The sequence below is a fragment of the Zosterops lateralis genome (assembly GCF_965231275.1).
Source record: "Zosterops lateralis genome assembly, chromosome: 9".
Classification (NCBI taxonomy): domain Eukaryota; kingdom Metazoa; phylum Chordata; class Aves; order Passeriformes; family Zosteropidae; genus Zosterops; species Zosterops lateralis.
In genome coordinates this window covers 9,839,820-9,860,767 of record NC_139769.1, presented here as the reverse complement: position 1 = coordinate 9,860,767, position 20,948 = coordinate 9,839,820, and the positions used below count along the sequence as shown (strand labels likewise).

General features: G+C 40.3%; 1 protein-coding gene across 1 annotated transcript in view; it reads right to left on the bottom strand.

The window, feature by feature from the left end:
* Positions 1-20,948, bottom strand: part of EIF2B3 (eukaryotic translation initiation factor 2B subunit gamma) — a 99,702-nt gene that overhangs the window by 42,706 nt on the left and 36,048 nt on the right. Inside the window, exon 5 of the mRNA XM_083867324.1 lies at positions 5,827-5,916. Coding sequence (XP_083723450.1) covers positions 5,827-5,916 — 90 coding nt within the window. The remainder of the gene's footprint in view (positions 1-5,826; positions 5,917-20,948) is intronic.

The following is a 20,948-nucleotide window of genomic DNA, read 5'->3' as shown; positions in this document are numbered from 1 at the left end:
GTAAGGCAAATGAATGATGCCTGAAGAACTGATTTTTAATTTTTTGTAATTCCCTTCTGTCAGATGATTTTATGGATGGTGCTGAATGCAGAACAAAAATCTAATTCCTGCAGGTTGCCATTGATTATCACCCTGCAACAGCGGCCATCAATGGAAAAAGATTTTCTCAACATTATGAGATCCCTGTATAATGTTAAGAATTGAAAAATGGCATACTTAAGACAAAGATGCTTCAAACCTCAGCTCTTGTGTACCCTGGTTTCCCACTTTCACAGGGGAGAAAACCACTGCTTCACTAACAGAGGTGCTGAAAAGATAGTTAATGGGCATTACAGAATCAGTGATGAGCACCAAGAGGAACATATTTACTTTTACCTTTCCAAAATAAGTATTTAACTTATCTTCAGAACATGGTTTAAACAGAGAATAAGGTTTGTGGCCTTCATCTGAACTACAGAAGTTATGTACAACCCTGAACAGTATCTCCTTCAGTAGACATCTCAGACAATGCAACGGTCATAGAGGGGGAAAAAAAACCCCAAACAAGGTACAAAGTTATGTAACTGAGGCTCTGTCATACTGTGCAGGAAAAACAAAAGCAAAAAGTTGTACAGGGAGCCTCAGCTGTGGCACTCATTAATTGGCAAGTGCTACAATTTACAAAGTTAGTATTTTTAAATGTGGCTTTTTGTATGCTCAACCCATAATCAAAGTTTGATTAGTATATTCCTGACAAGCTCTGCACTGATGAAATTTGAGAAAAAATATTTTGGGGACCTGATTGATTAGGACCACATACTGCTTTGCTTTAGGCAGCCTTGATCTGGCTTTGGACTTTCTTGTCTACTTCAATGAGGGGTGAAAACAGCAGTCTCCATATGCCTACAGGTTTCAGCTGTGAGCATGGTAAGATTCTAACAAATATAACAAATGCTACCATTTGTACCTGCACAACTGACTTTGGGCACAATGCCATTCACATACACGTATATTATAAATGAATATTACATATGTTCCTAAGCATATTCACAGGATATGTAGAGACATATCTTAAAGACTTAAATTGCCAAAGCAAGTTTGAATTTTCCATGTTAAAACTTTACAACGAAAGGGGTTGCTCTATATCTATCTCCCTTCTGCCTTCCTCTAAATTATGTATCTTACTTCACCAAGCCAAAGCTTTAGAAATTTTCAGGAAAAACTGAACACAAGCTACCAAGCAATTTCCCTTTGATCACGTTTCTCCTGGTAGCAGCTTTGCTGGGATTATTAGCAAGCCAACTGTCAGCACACAGCAAAGAAATACCAGCGCGTGTCTGTGCAACACGCGGGGCTCACCCGGCACAGGCCCACATCCTGCCCTCTGCTACACACCAAGTTCATGGGGGAAAGGGAATAAGGACTCTCTTCTTCCATCTGCTCCGAATGCAGCAGCGAGGCAGGATTCCAACCTAGCACTCAGGAGAGTGCCAAAAAAGGGACTGGCTACTGTGCTGGCTGCCACTCCAGGGCCCCAGGGGTGTGAGGCCCGCCAGCTGTGGGGTGGAGCCGTGCCCCCAGCCAGCTACAGCCTCTGCTTCTGTCTCGCTGCTGGCTCAGCCTGTGGAACGATTGCTTTAAGAAAAGCAATATTGTGCAGTTCATCATGTGCTGCAGGTGTTCACCTTCAAGTATCCCTGCCCTGTGCTGGCAGAGCAGCTCCAGCAGCACACACAGCCTGTGCTTGCCTGTCTTCCCACGCCACAAAGTGCGGCACCCATGAGATCTCCGGACTGCCTTTGCCCTGAAGGAGGAAGTGCTGAGGAAAGGAAAGCTCTCACCTAAATACAAAGGGCTCGTATTTTTAACTGACTTCCCTCTCATGTAGAGGTGTGATACAACTCCATACTCTCTACCAAGACCAACCCCAGCAACTCTGATTTCACTGATGAAGAAAGGAACCTGGTGAAGAATCAAAGGCCTCTGCTGACACAAACTCCAGGGTCAGGTACCACCAGCAGAAAATTCAGTCCATACAAGAGCTGCTTCACACTGAGGTCACAGTTCCTGTTCAAACAGGATAAATCCAGCTGGTAGCAGGGTATGGTCTGTGATCCCTTGGGAATATTATGTGGACAGAGCCAGAAGTCACCAGTGTTGGGTGTCTGCTGCAGATGCAGGGATGGAGACATTATCTGAGGGCAGAACTCTCAATCTCACACTGGCACCCCTGTGCAGAGGTTGCCAGTGCACTGCAGCTGATTAAAGAGCACTTTTTAATCAACCTATCCTGGTGAAGCAAATGTATGGAAAGAAGAGAAGGAACAAATTCCAGCTGCAGGAAATAAACTGCTATGGGCAAGAATTTCTTCAGCTGTTGCCCAAGCCAGCATGGAACCACAAGCATTTGAGCTTGGTAGATTTGGACAGGGTAGGACCCTTGCACACTTGATTTCACTAGAATCCAGTGCTGAACTAGTGGATGAGTGATAGATGGAGATTTAACTGCCAAAATGCATTTTTTCCTTCTAGGAGAGGAAATAAAAAGCAGTTTCATTCCTGAAAAATAAATTCCCCAGATTTAAATTACATAAGGGGCATGGTATTTTTTATTTTTGTCTGGACATACATATTTGAGGGTGTTCTAATAAACAGAATAGTTCCTCTGACTTTTATTCAAAGGCACTAGCAAGTTCCGTCTTTTAAAACTCAAGAATTTGATTTGCTACAGTGCAGTAAAATTTCAGGCAGGGTAATACTCAATTCAGACCTTTTAAAATAGTTCATAAAAATGTATTAAAGGACTACAAACTGAGTTACAGGCTACCAAACAGTATTTTGACCTCTTCTAACATCCCTCATCATAGAATCTCATTGCTGCAAAACAAATACTGATTATTTTCCAAACAATCCCACCCAGAAGAGGAAACAAGTGCACAGAAAAATCAAAGGATGTGTTGAGTACCACAAAGCAAGGCAATGATAAAGCTGATGAAAAAACCCTTGGTATCATGACTTAATGTTGGAGCTGAATATTCAGTCTTTTTCCAAAGCTGCCACACAACAAAGTTGCTCCAAATCCTAAAGCAAGATTTACATACTTAGACAGAACCAAGGTTTAGCCATTTCATATTCTTCTTTCCCCCTCTTTTCATATTAGTTGCTTGTGACTTTGTACTTTATTTACAACACATGTATTAATCTGAATGCCAATTACTCTTACAGGTACAGCTATAAACAAACTAGATTCACTCAGGCACAGCTTGTTTTTGCCATATCTTTGGAGCTAAGCTGGGACTCACTGAAGAAGAAACACATCCCACACAGATAACCACATTAGTTTTCACATAATACTTCAACCTGGAAGTAATCATAATTTTCCTCTACAAAAGCCAGTTGTAGCATCTGATTTTTTTACTGCTGGGCAACATCTTTTCAACTTTTGTACGTCAAAAAAAAACATTTGAAAAAATGTAAATGCTTCACTGAGTTACAAACAATGAAAAAAGGTGTTCTGCCTGCCATCAAATCCCGCTGTTAAAATATTAACACAATGTAAATATTGTAATATTGAGGAAGTACACTGTGTCAGTACTTCCTGGCACCGCACAAGAGCTTCACTGTTCCCTTCAGTCCCTACTGTTAGTTTTAAACACGAACAACTTAAACAAGGCATCTGAGCTTCTCCAGTCCTGGTGCAGAATTGCAGAGAGGCAAAATTTTACTGTAGGTTCTCTGTGGACTAAAAACCAAAGTATTAAAAAGAATCCTTAAACCCAAACAATTATGTAGATGTCAGTACTTTTGAGGCAAAAAAAAAAAAAAAAAAGAATCCCCAGAGTCTTTCAAAAGTTCTGGCATACTGCTGCCAAACATGGAAAGATCTTTGGGTATGCACTGTCCTCCCCTTCCTCAGAGAAGAAAAACAAGCTGCAAATGCCCATCAGTGCCAGAAGTTTGAAAGCTGAAGTTATTCCTCATGGCAAAAGTCCCATTCCCCAGATTTGCCAGTTAAGCACATTACTTGCAATTGACTCTCTCAATTGACTGAATAAGCAGCATTTGTGTAATCAAGAGAATGAAGCAGCCATCTACCATTAGTAAGCCAGATGTTGCTATCAGGTCTTAAGAAACACTGTCTAGCTGCTGTAAATGATCTATTTATAATGGAAGTGTCACAGAAAAGCAGCACAGCTTCAAAAAATAGTGAAGACAGAGAATGACCTTGCAATAGAAAACAACAAAAAAACCCCGGTCGGTCATACCTGCAAAAAGTCATTAGACTTGTTCTATAGGGATCTGGGGGCAACTAGAAGAATTTTACTCTACTGGTTTCAGTTAATACAAGGTAAAATCCTGACTGACAAAATCAAAGATCTCACCAGTTTCCACTGAAATAGCACAAAGCCTTGAAATCTGAAGTTACCGCTATTTACACTCAGAGGCCTCTCTGAGTGACATATCTGACAAAGACCATCCTTGTCCCACAGATCTAAATTCAAAACCAAATGAAATACCAGAGAAAAAAACCTGAATGTGTGAAATATCTAATATTCCAGAAATGGAAATTACCCTAATTCCAGCAAAACTAGGTACTAGGATTTCAAGAAATGAGTCCTACATGCTGTATTATGACAAAAGAAAGGTGTAAACACTGCTTCATGCTACCACAGGAAGCACAAGAATTTCAAACCCTCACGAACTTCCTAAAATACACTAAATAAATGGTTAATTCAAGGTTTAAAGCATCTGCTGCTCCTGAAACTTTCTCACCTTTCACACGTTTCTGTAGACAAGTGGGAATTAAAATAACTTGTACAATGCCCCCATGTACCAGTCAAAGTGTTGGATAAGCCTTATTCTTATGCATGGTAAGAAATTGCCCTTGGGGTTAACACAGATTTTCCACTTAATTTTAACTCACTCACAGACCCTTATTCTGGAAGAGCTCCTTCAAGTATGTATCCAGCTGTATCACCAGATTTGTATATGGTCAAGACTAACATAAATCTCCCACCCTCAATGTTTTTTCACATGTCAGTTTATCTGCTAAGAAAATGTACTATGAACACAACACTTAGCCCCTGTATCTTTTATCTTACTTAAAAGGGAAGAAAAACTCTTGAGAACTCCGTGAGCATTCAGTATATGTAATGGGCATGAGAGAGCTATAAAAAGTCTAAGAACAGGACATCATTCCAAAACTGGACTACTTACTGTGAGGGGGAGTGTTCATTTGTTTGTTTTTAAAAGACAAACAGGGTTTTTTTTTGTCTGTTTCATGAAATATTATAGCTAAGATCCTTCTCCGCTTCCATAAATGGATGTTTTTCTTACTCTCCGTGGGTGGTCTCAGAGTTTTGACAGAGGAATATCACAAGCTAAAAACATAGGATGCTACAGAGATAGCCCACCTGCAGTGGTGGTGTATGTGAAGGGGCAGAGAGAAGGTGATTGCAAAGACCAAAACAGACTGTGGTGGGGGAAATCAAAGGTCAGAAATGTATTCACAAGCCTAACAATGGGGAAACCCTGGTAAAATGAGCAGCCAAAAAGAAGAGATACATTAGAAAAAGAAAGGATGCATAAAAGAGACAAAAAATGTTAGTGTTCACTTATGCTGGGGTTTTTGTTTTGTTTTTTCAAAAAGATTCCAAAAAAACACTCAGACATAATGCTTGGCATTCCTTTTAGTATAATTAAAATATTTTGAAAACTAGTTTCTTTAATATTTATATTTTATGCTAGCTAATTTAATGAAAAAAGAAATTCCTTTAAAAGCTCTGGTGTAAACCATAAGTCAATGCAAATGCCTGCTACTACCTTGTGTGCAGCTTGGTTTCTTACCTGTTTTCTACCAGGAAGTCTACCACATATTTCTTCAAACAGTAGAGATGGGCATCCATCAGGCCTGTTCTGATATGCATTCTGGGGTGTCTGGAAAAGAATAAAAAAGGGAAATCATGGAGCTTTTGCATAGCTGTTTACAAAAACTTGACTTTGCAATGAGGTCGGGGGATAGTGACAAGTGTGCAAAGGTCTGTTCCTCTCCATTTACTGTTGGATTGCTGGAACAGAAGAGCTCAGGCTGCCATTCATGGGCTGTGTCTATAAACTTACACCTGCTGGCCCTGGGCTGATTTGCTGCAAAAGAAAACACCTCCTCCAAGGAGTCATTACTCCTGCTACATCTTCTCATGTAAGTGGAAATTGCACATTACTGGGCAGGAAGCCAAAGTAATGGGCCCAGAGTGCTAAAAGTTACAGTGGGTAATGTCAGGGTACAATAATTCAAAGCTTCTGGCTAAGTGCCTGCCTTAATATATATGCAAGGCTGGGCATGTTCTGCTAGCAAACACAACAACACTACTGTATTTTCTCCAACACTTCCTGGAGGGGAAGAGGGGAAGGAGATGGGGTCTGCTCACCTTTCCTACACTACACATTACAAAAGATTGCCACAGCTCAATTACAAAGCATTTGGCTATCCAGCCCAATAAGGTGGGAAAGATCAGTGAAACTCCCACGCATCGTAAGCCAAACAGGGAAATCTTTGCTTTTGGAACAGTGTCAGGTTAATATTTCAGAACTTTAGGAATCCCTGGTAGCTTCAAAATTTTAAGAACAAAGTTTAAATCATAAAGATTCATTGACTGTTATTGTTTCTCTTTATGCTTTCTCTATTCTTGGATAATGGAAACCCTTTTTGGAACTTGTCTCAAACCAGCTAGATATTTTAGGCCAATATTACTTTCCCTTCCACAAATCTGTGGCCTCATTTGAGAGCATTCTGGCTGTCTGAACATTTGCCACTACCTCCCAGACGAGAAAAGCCACAAGAATATTTAGCCTGCAGATTACAAAGGACAAAACACAATAACAGTCAGGGACTATGCTGAGCTGTTCAAGACATCCAAACCTGCACTCACGGTTGGAGGCTATTAAGGAGAGAAATTTCAATCCACACCTGAAATTGTCTCTGTTTTCATTTTTCTTTCTTTGATGTCTGGATTTCATAATTAAGTTCGAATGAACGTATTTTATCAGTATACTCTATCCAACTTGGTTTGCTTATTTCAGAACATGCTAAAGTCAGATGTTTGATCATGATCACTTTTATTATGTAGCTAGCTCAGTAGAAGGATCACTCACAAATTGGGCAGACATATTAACAGTAAACCAATACTATCACACCAAATATTTAGTAACACCAAAGCTACCAAGAACATCAGGTGTTCTAGTAAGCCATTTTTCAGTGCATTTCTCAATTAATGCCTTGAACTACCAAAGTACTTAAGTCTTAACATTTCATTACTTATGTGGCGTTTCTCAAGCATGCCATTCAAGCTACGCATATTTTTGACTATAACAAAATTCTTTAAGTCCCATTTGCAAAGGAAAGCTCCTATAATACTAGTAGAACACTTTGCAGTGAAGTATGAGGTACTAGAAAATGATATATGCACTTTCAGTAGATTACTTCATTAACAAAACATGAGCTCACCTAGCAATGCTCCAGTACTGATGTTATCAGTGGCACAGATGTTGCTGTGGAAGGCAGCCCAAATAGCAATGTTCCTCATGCAAAGAGGATAGGGAATCCACTAATTTTAATGAGATCTTGCAGTTGGAAGTCATTAGATTCCCTCCTGCTCTGCATTCTGAGAATGATTTCCACATTTTGTGTATGTATGAGGGAGAAATTTCCTATCTTCTCTGAAAAAAGTTCCTTTGTATTTATGTAATGAATATAATAGTTTACTGAGAAAATCAACAAATCAATGGAACAAGACAATAAACATGTAAAATATAGAAACAGATGGAACATAGAAAAGAGAGGCAAAAATGGGAGGAAAAACTCCAATTCTTAATCTGAAGATGACAAACAAGACAGAATTTCTTTAGCATCAGAATGCCAGGTTTTTCTCTACCTATTCAAGATCTTTTAAACACCCCTTAAACAACAGAGGAAGGCTGCAGGGGCTTAGCATCAAATAATGGTATAAAACAGGAATTCCCCAGTAAATGCTGGTTCTGTCACCAGTGTCTGTCTGGGTCTGACACATGCAGTCTCCATACCTGCAAATTGGAATAATGCTATGTAGCTACACCACAGGACACTGAGGATTTGTGGGCTGAAGTTTGTATCTGCATGAAAGCACTGTTCTCCTGTAGCTAAGCAACTTTGTTTTAAAGTTATACAAAATCAGTGGAAGTGGACAAATAATAGCACAGTGTTATCCCAGCTCCTCCATTACACCCAAACCCTCCTACAAAAAGCAGCCAGACAAGATGTACTGAAACACCAGTCTGCGATAGCTTTCAATGTAGAATACACTAACAATAATGGAACATCATGCTGGACAAGAGGGAGGTCTCACAAGGAAATCCTCTGAAATACAGACCACCTAAGTGATTTGCAACAGAATAGTCCCATAGATTAATATTATAATCACAGCTTCAAAGGTCAAACAGGCAAGTTTGGGCACACGCATAAACAAAGCCGTGATTTCTGTAAACCAGGCTCAAGGAGAAAATAGCCACACTAAACCAGACTGATAAGAGTACTCTATCATAACAAGCCACTAAAGATGATACTCACTTTCATTGACTAATGCTTAAACCAGTTTATCTTCAGGTAAAGGCAAAGGAGCCAAATAATCTAACAGATAACACCAAACCCCATCACCATTTCAAATGAGCATCTGGTTAGTAATATCGAGAGCCACACTCTCGCCTCATGCCTCTGATCTCCCACTCCATCAGCTAATCTTTACAACATATGAAAAATGAGCCCGTTGCAAGAACAGCTGATACAGAGAGAATCAAATAACAAACAATGCAGGAGCTGACGCACCTAGACTTATTGCTTCGAGGGAGATAATACAGAAGGCTTTTAATTATATCATCAAAGCAAGAGAGAAGGTACTAGGAGGGGCTGGCTGCAGATGGTTAAGTGTTAATGAATGCCGGGTTGGGTGGTTTATCAAAAGAAAAAGCCTGGATATGTATCTGAGAGGGTCACCCTTGAGATGAAAGTTGCAACAGCCATTGTTGGAGCTCTTTAATGAGGGAGGAATGTCAAATGTGTGCCCTGTAAGAATCATACCAATTACTAAATGAACTTCAGGTTCAATCTAGCAAATGTAATCAAGCACAAGTCATTAAAATACATGGTAAAACTCCCTTTGGTGCTGCCACTATAGTGTCTATTACTGTCTGTGCTCCCATGCAAGGGAGGGGGCTGCTCCCAGTTATAAGCTCTCTGCGTGTTAACTGATGGCAGATTTTAGTCCTAATGATGAGGCATGGAGGGCTCCCTGGCAGAAAGCTGACAATTAGAAGGCTAGGAGAGATCTGTGGAGAAGTCAGGGAAAGATCAGCAATTAAAAGAGCAATGTCAAAGAATGCAATTTAATGTGTAAAATTAGCTTTTATTAGCACATAATTCCACAAAATCCTGACTCGGGATGAGAGTGCATAAAGGTCTGCAAGAGTCCTTAGAAAAGTCTGTGCCTGTAATTCCTGACACGCCATTGTGAAATAATAAGCAGTACTAACAGGATTGATGCATGCTTCATACATGGCATTGCTTTGAAAGTGGAGCTCAGAGCTTTTCTTTCCCTGATAACCCCCCTCAGGATTTCCTCCCTCAGGGAAATCAACCACTGATAGAGCAAACTTCCCTTGTTTAAAGGCAAGAAGTCGGACAATTGTTTCAACTGTAAACTAATTAACAGAGATTACCACCAAGAGCTGGAGGTTCCAACCAGCTCCATACTCCCACTGACAGTGTGATAATGCCAGGCTGGGGTCAAAATCATAAATCTGAAGGGAGCACACACAATGCTTAAAGCCAAAAAGCCTCTCTACTAAGAATGGGATATTGCCACATTAACCTCACCACCTCACAAATAAACTAGCTGAGAAAAAGAAATCCCATGGCCTCCCTTTCCCTAACTTCATACAGCTGTTGACGGAAAATATGAAGGTCTTTAAATAAGCTCAAGGACCTGAGGCTGCCTGTACTCTAACGCTAATCCAAGCAATGACACAATAAAAATCTAATCATACCTGCTATTAACCTGGCTCCTAAACCTATACCTGAATTACATCCACCATGGGCTCATGGGTATTAGTTAATCTTCCTCCCCGTCCGTCCAAAGTAAATAAATAACAGCAAGCTAAGTGCAAACTATGCATTCCACACTTGCATCTTTTCTAACTAATGGCATGTAGCTCACATAGCCCATAAAGCCAAACACTCTATCACATTCTTCCTATCCCCCACACCATGAACGGTGCTCTTGCATGAAGCAGCGTGCGGTTCAGTTCAAACACAGTGCTGACCCCTGCCTGTCTGCAAGGACGTGGTGCTCTCGTGTTGATACAAAGCCAGTGTACAGATCAACATGAAGAGAAGTCTCACAGCAAAAGCTGCCAGACCACCTTTAATGTCTCAAGCATTCCTGCTTTTAAAGGAAAAAAAAATAATCCCTAAATCGCATTGCTCATTTACGGGACAGCTCTTGGCTGTAAACTCAGTAATAATAAAAGACCACTGTTACATTGGCTCTTCAAAAATCCCAGACACCTTATGACCTTTTTTTTTTTTTTTTTTTTTTTTAAACTTTTTACTCAGTGCTTTTGGCCAAAAAGATCCCAAAGCACTTAGCCACATGAATGTCCCCACTGTATGCCGGGGCTCCTTTGCCCACCGGTGAAATGCTGCCACCTCTGGGCTGCAGAGCTGCGGCGGCGGGGCAGGCCCCCCTCCCCGAGCCCCTCGGCCGCTGCCGCAGAGCAGGGTGGGCAGGGAGGAATGGAGGAGCAGAGCAGGGTGGGCAGAGGGGAATGGAGGAGCAGAGCAGGGTGGGCAGGGGGGAATGGAGGAGCAGAGCAGGGTGGGCAGAGGGGAATGGAGGAGCAGAGCAGGGTGGGCAGGGAGGAATGGAGGAGCAGAGCAGGGTGGGCAGAGGGGAATGGAGGAGCAGAGCAGGGTGGGCAGAGGGGAATGGAGGAGCAGAGCAGGGTGGGCAGGGGGGAATGGAGGAGCAGAGCAGGGTGGGCAGGGGGGAATGGAGGAGCAGAGCAGGGTGGGCAGGGGGGAATGGAGGAGAGCAGGGTGGGCAGGGGGGAATGGAGGAGCAGAGCAGGGTGGGCAGAGGGGAATGGAGGAGCAGAGCAGGGTGGGCAGGGGGGAATGGAGGAGCAGAGCAGGGTGGGCAGGGGGGAATTGGAGGATGCTGCTTCTTGGGTGGGACTGATTCACTTCTGGCTGAGGAACAGCTCAGCAATGGGAACCCAAGAGTTTAAGACTCACAGGCTACTATGAGGTGTCTCCCAACACGTGCTGTGAGCCCTCATGACACGGACCTCCATTTCCCTGCTTAAGGGCATCCCCTCACTGTTCTCCTTCCTCTAGTTTTGTAACAGCCTTATTTCAAAAGACAGGAGGGCAAGATTTGCTTTGGTCCACTGAGGATCTGGCAAGGGAGGACAGGATGCTGCAGTTCTGGTAACAACTACCCATCATCCATCCTCACAGCTGCTGCTGCTAAAGAGACACTGCACCAGAAATGGGAAGTACTTTCCAAATGAAAATGTTTTATTGATCTAGTGACCTAAGTTGCTTGAAAGCCTTCTGAATAATAAATATTTTTCACTTAAAACCTTCACCACATGCCATTTTTCTTTGTTGTATTATGTTATTAATATACCCATGAGACTATAATACAAACTCTGAACCTACTTCTGACAAAAACATGCTGAAAACTTTTTGGTAAAGGAACTAACTTTCATTGAAAGCCAAAGATTAAATCATTTTCTCTAGTACAGAGAGTATAGGTTAGCAGTCAGAACTCAGGATTAATATTTGCTCAAGGTCAGTAATGGTTTACAATAAGCCAGTGTGACCTCCCTGTAGAAAGAATCATTTTCTTGGCAACAATGTCGTGTTTTAACATTAACATCTCTTTTGACTTCGGTGCTGAAGAGAAAGGGTGCCAATGGCTGCACAGCCACCCCATCACATGAACCTACTGAAAAATGTTTTTCTTCATCCTGCTTCAGCTACCCCATATGAAGAGGAGAATAACAGTAACTCCTTACCCATCCCAAGTCAGAGGAGTGCTGCTCCCTGGGGGCTGTGTGGCCACGTCGCTGGATGCATGTGCATCCCCCTGGGAGCACACCAGACACAGCTGCCCATGAAAGCACTTCCCCAAACTTGGTTCTAAGGCTCTTCTCTACCATACTGAGTGTGAACAGCTGCAGGAAATAACGCAGGGGCCAGGCTGCCCACAACACTACCACCCCTTTTCTCTTTCCCTGCCACTGGAAAAACAGAGTTCATGCAAATATTTTATACTAGACACTTTTATACTAGATACTATTCTGCTAGAATACCCTGACTGCTATGTATAAACTGGGAAAGCAAAAGAGAGAGACCAAAATGATAATAAGCCTGGAGTTTGGTGTGAAGAGAAGAGAATACACTGTGAAGGAGGGCGGGGACTGCCAGAGACATTATTAATAGGTTTTACCCTTGAGCTCTGGCAGCTACTTGTTCTATACACAGAGGAAAAGGATTAATCAAGCCTTGCACGTAAAGGTTCTTTCTATGGTCTGCCAAAATATTTAAAGGGCTATATACAAAGTGTAAGCCTTATTATTATACACATTCAATGTAATCATCTTATGCTACAGTTAAGGCCAGGATGACAATAAAGTAGATTATTGTGTGCTATAACCAATTCAATTCCAACACAACAGGACATGGCTTAGTCACTTAGTTCAGATCTGGTGTTTGAGCTTATTTTTCTTATGCTGGGCTAAACTGTGATTTAAGAGATTTAATTGAGCTTTGGGAAACACTTTCTTTGCTGAAGAAGGAGAAAGAACTGAAAGTCTGCACCTGGCAACCCTAATCATTTCCAATTTTCAGCTCATTTTGCTTCCTACTTCATGGAAGTTCACCTTAGTAAATAATTGTTCCCTAAAATCACCAGGGCTGAAAGGATGACAACACTTCAGAGGAACAAGTTTTAAGAAAACAACTGAAGCTGGAGGATTGTATAGAGGCTACTGAAGAACAGCAGCTCCTGCTGATCCCTCCTACATCAGTTCCCAAAGGGCTAAGCAGTAGACATATGATATATTTTTTTAAATCAAGTAATTACAGTAAATGCATGGGAAACAGTGAAACTGAGTACTAGGTCAAAGCTGCAGGTCACTAGCAATATATAGCTTAAACACAGCAAGGCTGACACAATTTCTTCATGCCACTGGCCCGGACTCAAAGGCAAATAAAACTGTACTTGCAGCATGAGAGTTGCATGACAAGGCTCCAAAGACCTTCTGCACCTTCCAGATGAGGTGGGTCCTATTTAGAATATAGATCTGCAAAATTTGGGAATTTAAGGTAAGGGCATACCTTTGGGCTACTAAAATACATAGGCAAAAAGAAATTCTTCCTCCTCCAACCTTAAATCGAAAGTAAAAGCATAAGCAAAAAAACCCTCCAAAGTTGAAATAAGCATAAATGTTTCCCTTGCATTTCACAGGGCCCAGGAGCAGAACACATTGAAGCTGTCACATATATTCTTGGGTTTCCTATCATGAGTTGCTGTCCATGAGAATCACCTACTTCTGCACCACCGGTTTACTAAAATTAAAAATCTCACTTTAAACCCACGCAATGCACAGGCCATAGGCTGATCACTCACTTCCCTTTGCTGGGATCTTTGCCTGACAAGCAAAAGGCTCTTCATGACAGAACGTGCATCTTTGTGAATCTTTCTGTAGAGCATATTTGCATTCAAAAAAGTTAAATTTCACCAGACTGAAGAACAACTTGACAAGAGTCTGACAGCAGATCATTAGGGTTAGAAGGAAGAAGAGAAGTGGAGAAGAAAGAAAAGACTACAGCAGCATCTGGCTCCCACCAAAACACACATTTTAAAAAGCAACGAGACATGAGCCTTGAGTCCAAAGATGGGAAAAATTTAAGTGTTATGGTTTATATTACCAAAATCTACTCAAATCCAGCCCATGTAAATCCAGCCTTTCTGCCATAAACCTGCCATGCTAATTTCCTTCATTTACTTTAAGTGAATTATACTTTGTTCCTGCTCCGTGATGGTCTGTAGCTTCCGTAGCTGATGCTTTGACCTGTGGGGTTTTTTTTGATTTTTGGAAACTACTGCCTCTGCCTCAGTTTTGATTGACAATAAGCTTTTACTACCATATCTACTCACATCTCAGTTCCACTGGAACCTCGACACTTTAGCACTTGACACAGTAATCACTCTTCATACTGACAAGATCCCAACAACAACTGTGAGAACAGCTTTATCTCAGGCAGAAATTAAAGTGGGCACAGATCTTGGCTCTGTTGCCACTGTGGAGGGAGCCTGGCTATGACTGCCAGGGCACAGTCTGCTCCACACCTCAGCAGTGTTGAAAGGGGACATAAAAGAAAAATACATATTAGAGGAAATTCTTCCAAGACTTCATGAATCCTGCTTCCCTACAGGAAAACAGAGTGGTTTCCTGACTTGGTTATACCGAAGTCATGATTCAGCCTGTGTATTCAGATACATCTTCAGAGACATGCTAGCTCAGATTTAAGGCAGCATCAACCTTGAGCTGTGAGATTTCAAGACAGTGAGAGCCATCAGAGCTTGGGACATCATCAACTTTAGAGTACAGCCCAGTTCTGCAGTAAAAAAATACCCCGGGTGATAGGAACATCACACAAGAAATACAGATATACTTAAGCTTTTTCTAGTTTAAAAGAACCTATACAATTTATCAACTAACATTTTGACAGCATCAAACAAGAACTTCATACAAAGAATGTCTTAAAATCAGCAAGTGTAACATTCTTTTGCAGAGTGACAGCAGAATTAAAAGCCAAAGGAGAACTGAAGTCAGACTGAAGCCTCTGACAGACATCACTCATCTTTTCAGCTCAAAAGGACTTCATGATTACTTCTTTCAATAGCTAACCGGCATTTTACAAAACACCATTAGAAATACCATGGAAAGATGAATATAAGTATCAGAGGAAAAAAAAAGGAAAAAAGGCTAGACACAAAAAAGTATCATCACCACAAGACGACCTTAACATCCACCCTAAGTCCAAATTTGCATTTTTTTAAACAAGTAATTACAGTGGTTACAACCACGCTGGATTAGTTTCTGGTTAGACCAGATTACTCATGATTTAAAATTTCCAGACTTGTTAATAGCTATAACAGAAGTTGCTGCTTCATATTACTACAAGAAACTGAACTTACAACTAAAATGCTTTCAGGAAGATGCTAAAGTTGGAGCTCTATAGCATTAAACCCAGATGAAAGAAAACATACTGCACTAAAGATAGAGCTGAATTTTCAAGAATCTCTCGCACCTTTCACCCATAGTAACACCTGAATGAAAGCTTAAGGTTGAGCTGGAAGAATTTTACTCCTTTGGAACAGCGATCATACAGTAATTAGAATACTGCAGAAAAAAATCCTGGTGAATTCAATGCAGTGAGGAGGTACTTTGAGCAGGTTTCCTTCCTTCTCTGGAACAGTTATTGCTGACTGAGAAACCTCACACACACTAGAGAGAAGTTTCTCACTTCAGCACATGCTAAGGTAGGAGCTGCCTTTATAAATAAGTAGGCAAAAAACCCCAAACAACAACCCCCCCCCCCCCCCCCCCAAACATTTTTGAAGGAAAAGTTGTCAAGACAGCTAACAAAACACTGCTCATCTGTGTATTTTTACAATTTCAATATTAATTTTTAAAAATTTTAGCTGCAGTTATGAAGTCCAGTTTTTGGACAGAATTAACACATTTTATTGCTATGACACCCAGTGTATTACTTGTCTGAAGATAGAGTGGCTTCAGCAATGAAGCAGATAGGAGAAATGTCATGAATCTAGACTTCAATGGTCCCTCACAGCGCAAGCAGCAGTAGAGAACCATTTTCAGCACAGATCACAAGCTGGTATTGAAAAGCAAGTGAAAAGACAGCAACTGAATCCTTTGTTGTTTATACGACCTGAGGCAGTGAGTTTAAACCTCACAGCCTAGAAGCAATAAACTGGCCATGGCAAGTTCCAGAGCTCAGATGTTCTATCATTTGCTCTTAGAAGAGCTCTCTGTACAAAAACCACAACAGCAACAAATTCAGTCCCTGTCCTTAGCAAGGCTAAACTCATAGTAGGACAATTGCTTCACCTTGAAACATTTAGCCTAACAGAAAGAAAAAGAAAATGAGTAGTGGATGACCTGAAGATTTTAAGTTACAATTTTACATCAACCTCAGATACTATTAAAACAAAACAACTTCTATTCCCTTCTTGCTTGGAAAAGACTGGGACCATTCTGTCTGTGGCTGTAGACTGTTTCAGTATTATCCAACTGCATAAACGAAACTAGTGTCAAAATTAAGTCTTAAATGGCTTGAGGTTTATAGGAATTAAAGAAGGAAAAATTAAATTTGAAACTCTGCTTGTTTACTAGCACTAATTAAATATGCCAGATTTCTGGGCAAGCTTCCTAGCCTGTGGCTACTACGTTACTGGCTTGTAAAACAGTCAACAAGTGCATGAGTACAAAGCACAAATACAATAACAGAGATTTCGTGTACAATCCTGCCCTTAGTTTATAAAGAAAAAAAATGTATTAGAACCAATCTGTAACTATAAAGACCTGTGCTAACCCTCTAGACTATGCTAGCAATATAAAAAAGGCCCAAGTCTACAATGGCTGCTTTTGCAGAGACAGTTAAAAAAAGTAAACACAGAGAGTAAGAAGCAATAAGCACAAAAAAAAAAAAAAATGAACAGGAAGCCTTAAAAGACCAGTTTACTTCTAAAAATTCCATGCTTCTGGGTTCTGCTCTCAAAATAATTTGCTATTAAAAATAAAAGGGAGTTTTAGCACTGCAACAGAAGGGGTGGGTCTGATTCTTCACAACACAGAAGCTGCAATCTTCACAAATAGATTTTATTATTAGATTGGACTTCACTAGAAAATAGCTTTATTCTGAAAAGCTGGAATTGCACATTTAATGGGAGCATGGACCATATCTTTAAGTGTATAGTCCTTTACATTCTATACTTTTAAGATAGGTAATATTTTTGTGTTCTACATTTTAAAGGAAGCAGCACAATGAGCTCACAGTCTGTGAGGAAACTACAACAACCAAGAAACAACAAACTGAAGCCAATCTCAAAAAAAAAAAAAAAAGAGTCTCTGGAGATAGAACAAAATGAAATGGTACTTGTATCTTCCCTAGGTAGGTAGAGAAGGAAGAAGGAGGGACAGTAAGAGCCCATGACCTAAACACTGTTCTTTGCACACACTTCCTTCAGAAAAAGCTCCCCATTTACTTTCTGTGGCAGAAGCAGCTGTTTCTACAAAAGCAGCAAATAACTCTTAATGAAAAAACACTTGAGGACAATTTGCTGCCTGGACAGCTTTAATGTGAACAGCCTTTCACAGCAGCTCAAATTAATATGTGTTCCCAATGTACAGTAGTCATGCTCAGCTTTAAGGAAACCAGGAATTATGCTTCAATAAAAATTCAGCCACGCAAATATTCTGCTGTAAAAATAGGCATAAACATATAACTCTTCAACTTTCAGAATCACGTACATGAGGCAAAGGGAAATGATATAAAAATAACTAGGTTTTTGTTTACATCTCTGATTTAGAAGAGCAATTCCAGAAACTAAATTGCTTCCACAGAGACATTGATTTAATTAATCTGCAAGGCATGCTTTATTTGTGTTCAGACCTCTCACATACATTGATAAAAGAAGAAAAAAAATACACAGTGAACACACATAAAATAATTGCCTAAATTTTTTCTATGCCAGATGCAAGTAGACACACTTACAAATACACTTTCATGGGCTCTCCCCTACATGCAAATGATCGTTTTTTAATATACACAAACTGCGCATGTTTTCAATTAAAAATATGACTGGATCAATTGGATCATATATTTTTGCAAACCAGCCAAAAATCAAACACAAACTGAAGTCATGAAGGAATTTCTGGAAGTACAAACTATACTATAGTTCTACTTCTGGCAATAAGAAACACCTCTCATTTTGAAACAATGTTAAAACTGACAGGAGTGCACAAAAACATGCTGTCATCCAGCAATGAAATAACTACATTAATGAAGAGTACTCAGAAGCTGAAAAACACCTAAGTGGTCAAAATCTTAGCTTAGCAAATAAGCCCACTATGAACAGTAACAGCAGAAACACTGGCTTCTTGCTTTTTGGGAACTCTCAATCTCAATTTTGGTCTTATTATCCAACAGGATGACAACATAAGTTCCTCAGAGACGTGAACAATGGATTCTCTTCAGGACGCAAACAGTGGCAGGGAGGGTGACAATTTTGCTTGAAGTAACAAACAGGACTACTAAGAATGGGCTCTCAAACACTTTTTTCCCCTGCTGCATTTTGATCCCCATGAGTATAGACATTGCTTGTCCTTCCTCATGGTAGATTTAAAAGCCAAAACATCCCAGAATTTTGGAAATGAATATTCAACTGTGAATGTAAATAAGATAGTATTCACTTTTAGAGACAACACCCAAGTTCAAGTCAGTGTCTACCTTGATTGAATACTTCTGAAGCTCATCAATTTTTCTGCTCTTTATAACCTCATCTAATTCCCCCTATGCATGCACCACCCAGCAAGCAGGGATCAACAATTCTGACAAGCAAACTCACACAGAGAAGTCAGATCAGCCTTTGCAAAGACACAGCATCTTTCTCTTGTGTACACTGCACTTCTCCTTAACTCTCCTGTGTGCACACACACAGCTGGTGGTGGCCTCACATCACCTCCCCAAAACCCCTGCTCACTTGGATACTGAACAATTTGGTTCAGTTTTCACCTCTTAACTATACAATAACTTTTCAGGCACTGCCCAATGATAAAAACATTCACAGGTCAGTGTATCTAGAACTTAGGAAACAGCTGTATCCTAAGATACCTAAGACTGGATATTTCCACTGAGACATGAATTAACACTCATGGCCAATTTTTTTACTGCCATTGGAAGAGCAGTGAAATCAGCAGTAGATATTCAGGCATATGGCAGGTAGCAGACTGAAGCCTTCCAGAAGTCTTGACTGGAATTTGTGAGTCACTTCCACTGTGAACAATATGTTTTCATGTATGAAAATTAAGAAGTCAAAGCACAGAGTGTCAAAGTTAAACTTTGAAACTATTGTGCTGCAGTTTGCCATGATCTTTCTATCATTCATACTCAGTACTACATACCATCCTCATATTGAAAAGTTCATATCTGTTCATCCACTCTCTCCCAGATGGTGAATCAATCAGCTAGAACTTCAAAACACTAAAATGAAGGCGCAGGTAAAGTGACAGATTTCTTTGGAACAGACTACTGAACTGCAGGGTTATTTCAGCTCTTGAGTCTGGCATTTCTGCTGTTCATGGCATTTTTGATTTACAGGTTCATTATAACCTTGTTTATGCGCATAACCTTTATGAAGTCACTATTTAGTAGGGCAGTATCACTTTGTTTTATTACCATAACTTGTCATTCAGAAAACATTTACTCTTTCTGTTTATGGACAAAATTGTCATTAAAAAAGTGAAGAAGTAGATCACACACAGCTGCCCAAATCAACTTGGAAGATGCTTTACAATAGATTACTTGCAAAAATATCTGTCATGTTTTTAAAATGTTTAGGAGAAATGAAAGCAGTTAGTCTCTGAAGTGATCATTAATTCTAAAGGGAATTACTTCTCTACTGTGAAAATAAACTATTTGAAGAATTATAAAAGATTATACTCTTGTTTGATATTTGTATTCTGCTGGATCCTGAAAGTGCTGAACAAAGCTATACATATGGGTAACAAACCCACAGTTCACATCACAGAATTTAAAAGCTGCCATCAGGTGGCCGAACTGGAAGCAGAGAGCAGCAAACAAATGCAAGAATTAAGGAAACATAAACATCACTTTTTCTCCTTTATGCAGAACGATATGGACCTGACAAAGCCCAGATGACACAACAGTTTCTTCAGCGGGACTGGCTCCTCCTAAGGAGTCCTCCTGGTATTTCCTCAGGATACATAAAAGCCCCGGGGCTGCACTTGGGTGTCAGCTCAGGGGCATCACTTCCCAGACTCAAGCCAGCATTCCTAAAACCAGCTCGTATGCATGCAAGGAGTCACCCACCTATATACAAATTCCTGCACTCTCAGGAGGAGCGGCTTGTTAATGCAAAAGAAAATATATTTAATTTTTCACTGCATGTCCACTTCCTTTGTAGGAAAAAAAAAAATAAATTAGTAATTTGAAAGGGAATTAGAGACAGAGGAGTGGTAAGAACACTGTAACTGAAGTGGTAATAACAATGTAACACACAATACACGACACTAATAAATACTACAGGCGTGTGACATACAAAAATACAAGTCCTGAAAGTGAAAATGTGGGTTCAAACATAACCTGTAGCTCAGGCTGGATGCAGTGTTAGATCAGCTGTTTCCTGAAGGTCATTTTAACAAGTACTATTCTGACTCAAAGCGTGGGAAAGCCAACAGTTAATACCCTGTACTCAGAGCAGCACTTTACATTTATACTACTGACATAAATGTTCACAAGTTATGCCCCTATGAGACAGGAAAGTAATATTGCATTCATTTTAAAAAGCAAAGAAAGTATGAGATGCTAACATTAAGTGGTCAAGGCCGCAAAGCCAAGTAGACAGGTGAGATCTCTTTGTGTATAAATTACAAGGCAATTTTAATGCAAACAAGTGATAACACAGCAATCCATATGAAGCTCATCCCTTCCAGCACCATATCTCCCAGAGAACTCTTCCCCTGTAAACACAAAGGTTGCTTATTTTAATGGTTCTCTACAAGGAAAATATTAACACTTCTATTTTTTTTTCAAACAGAAG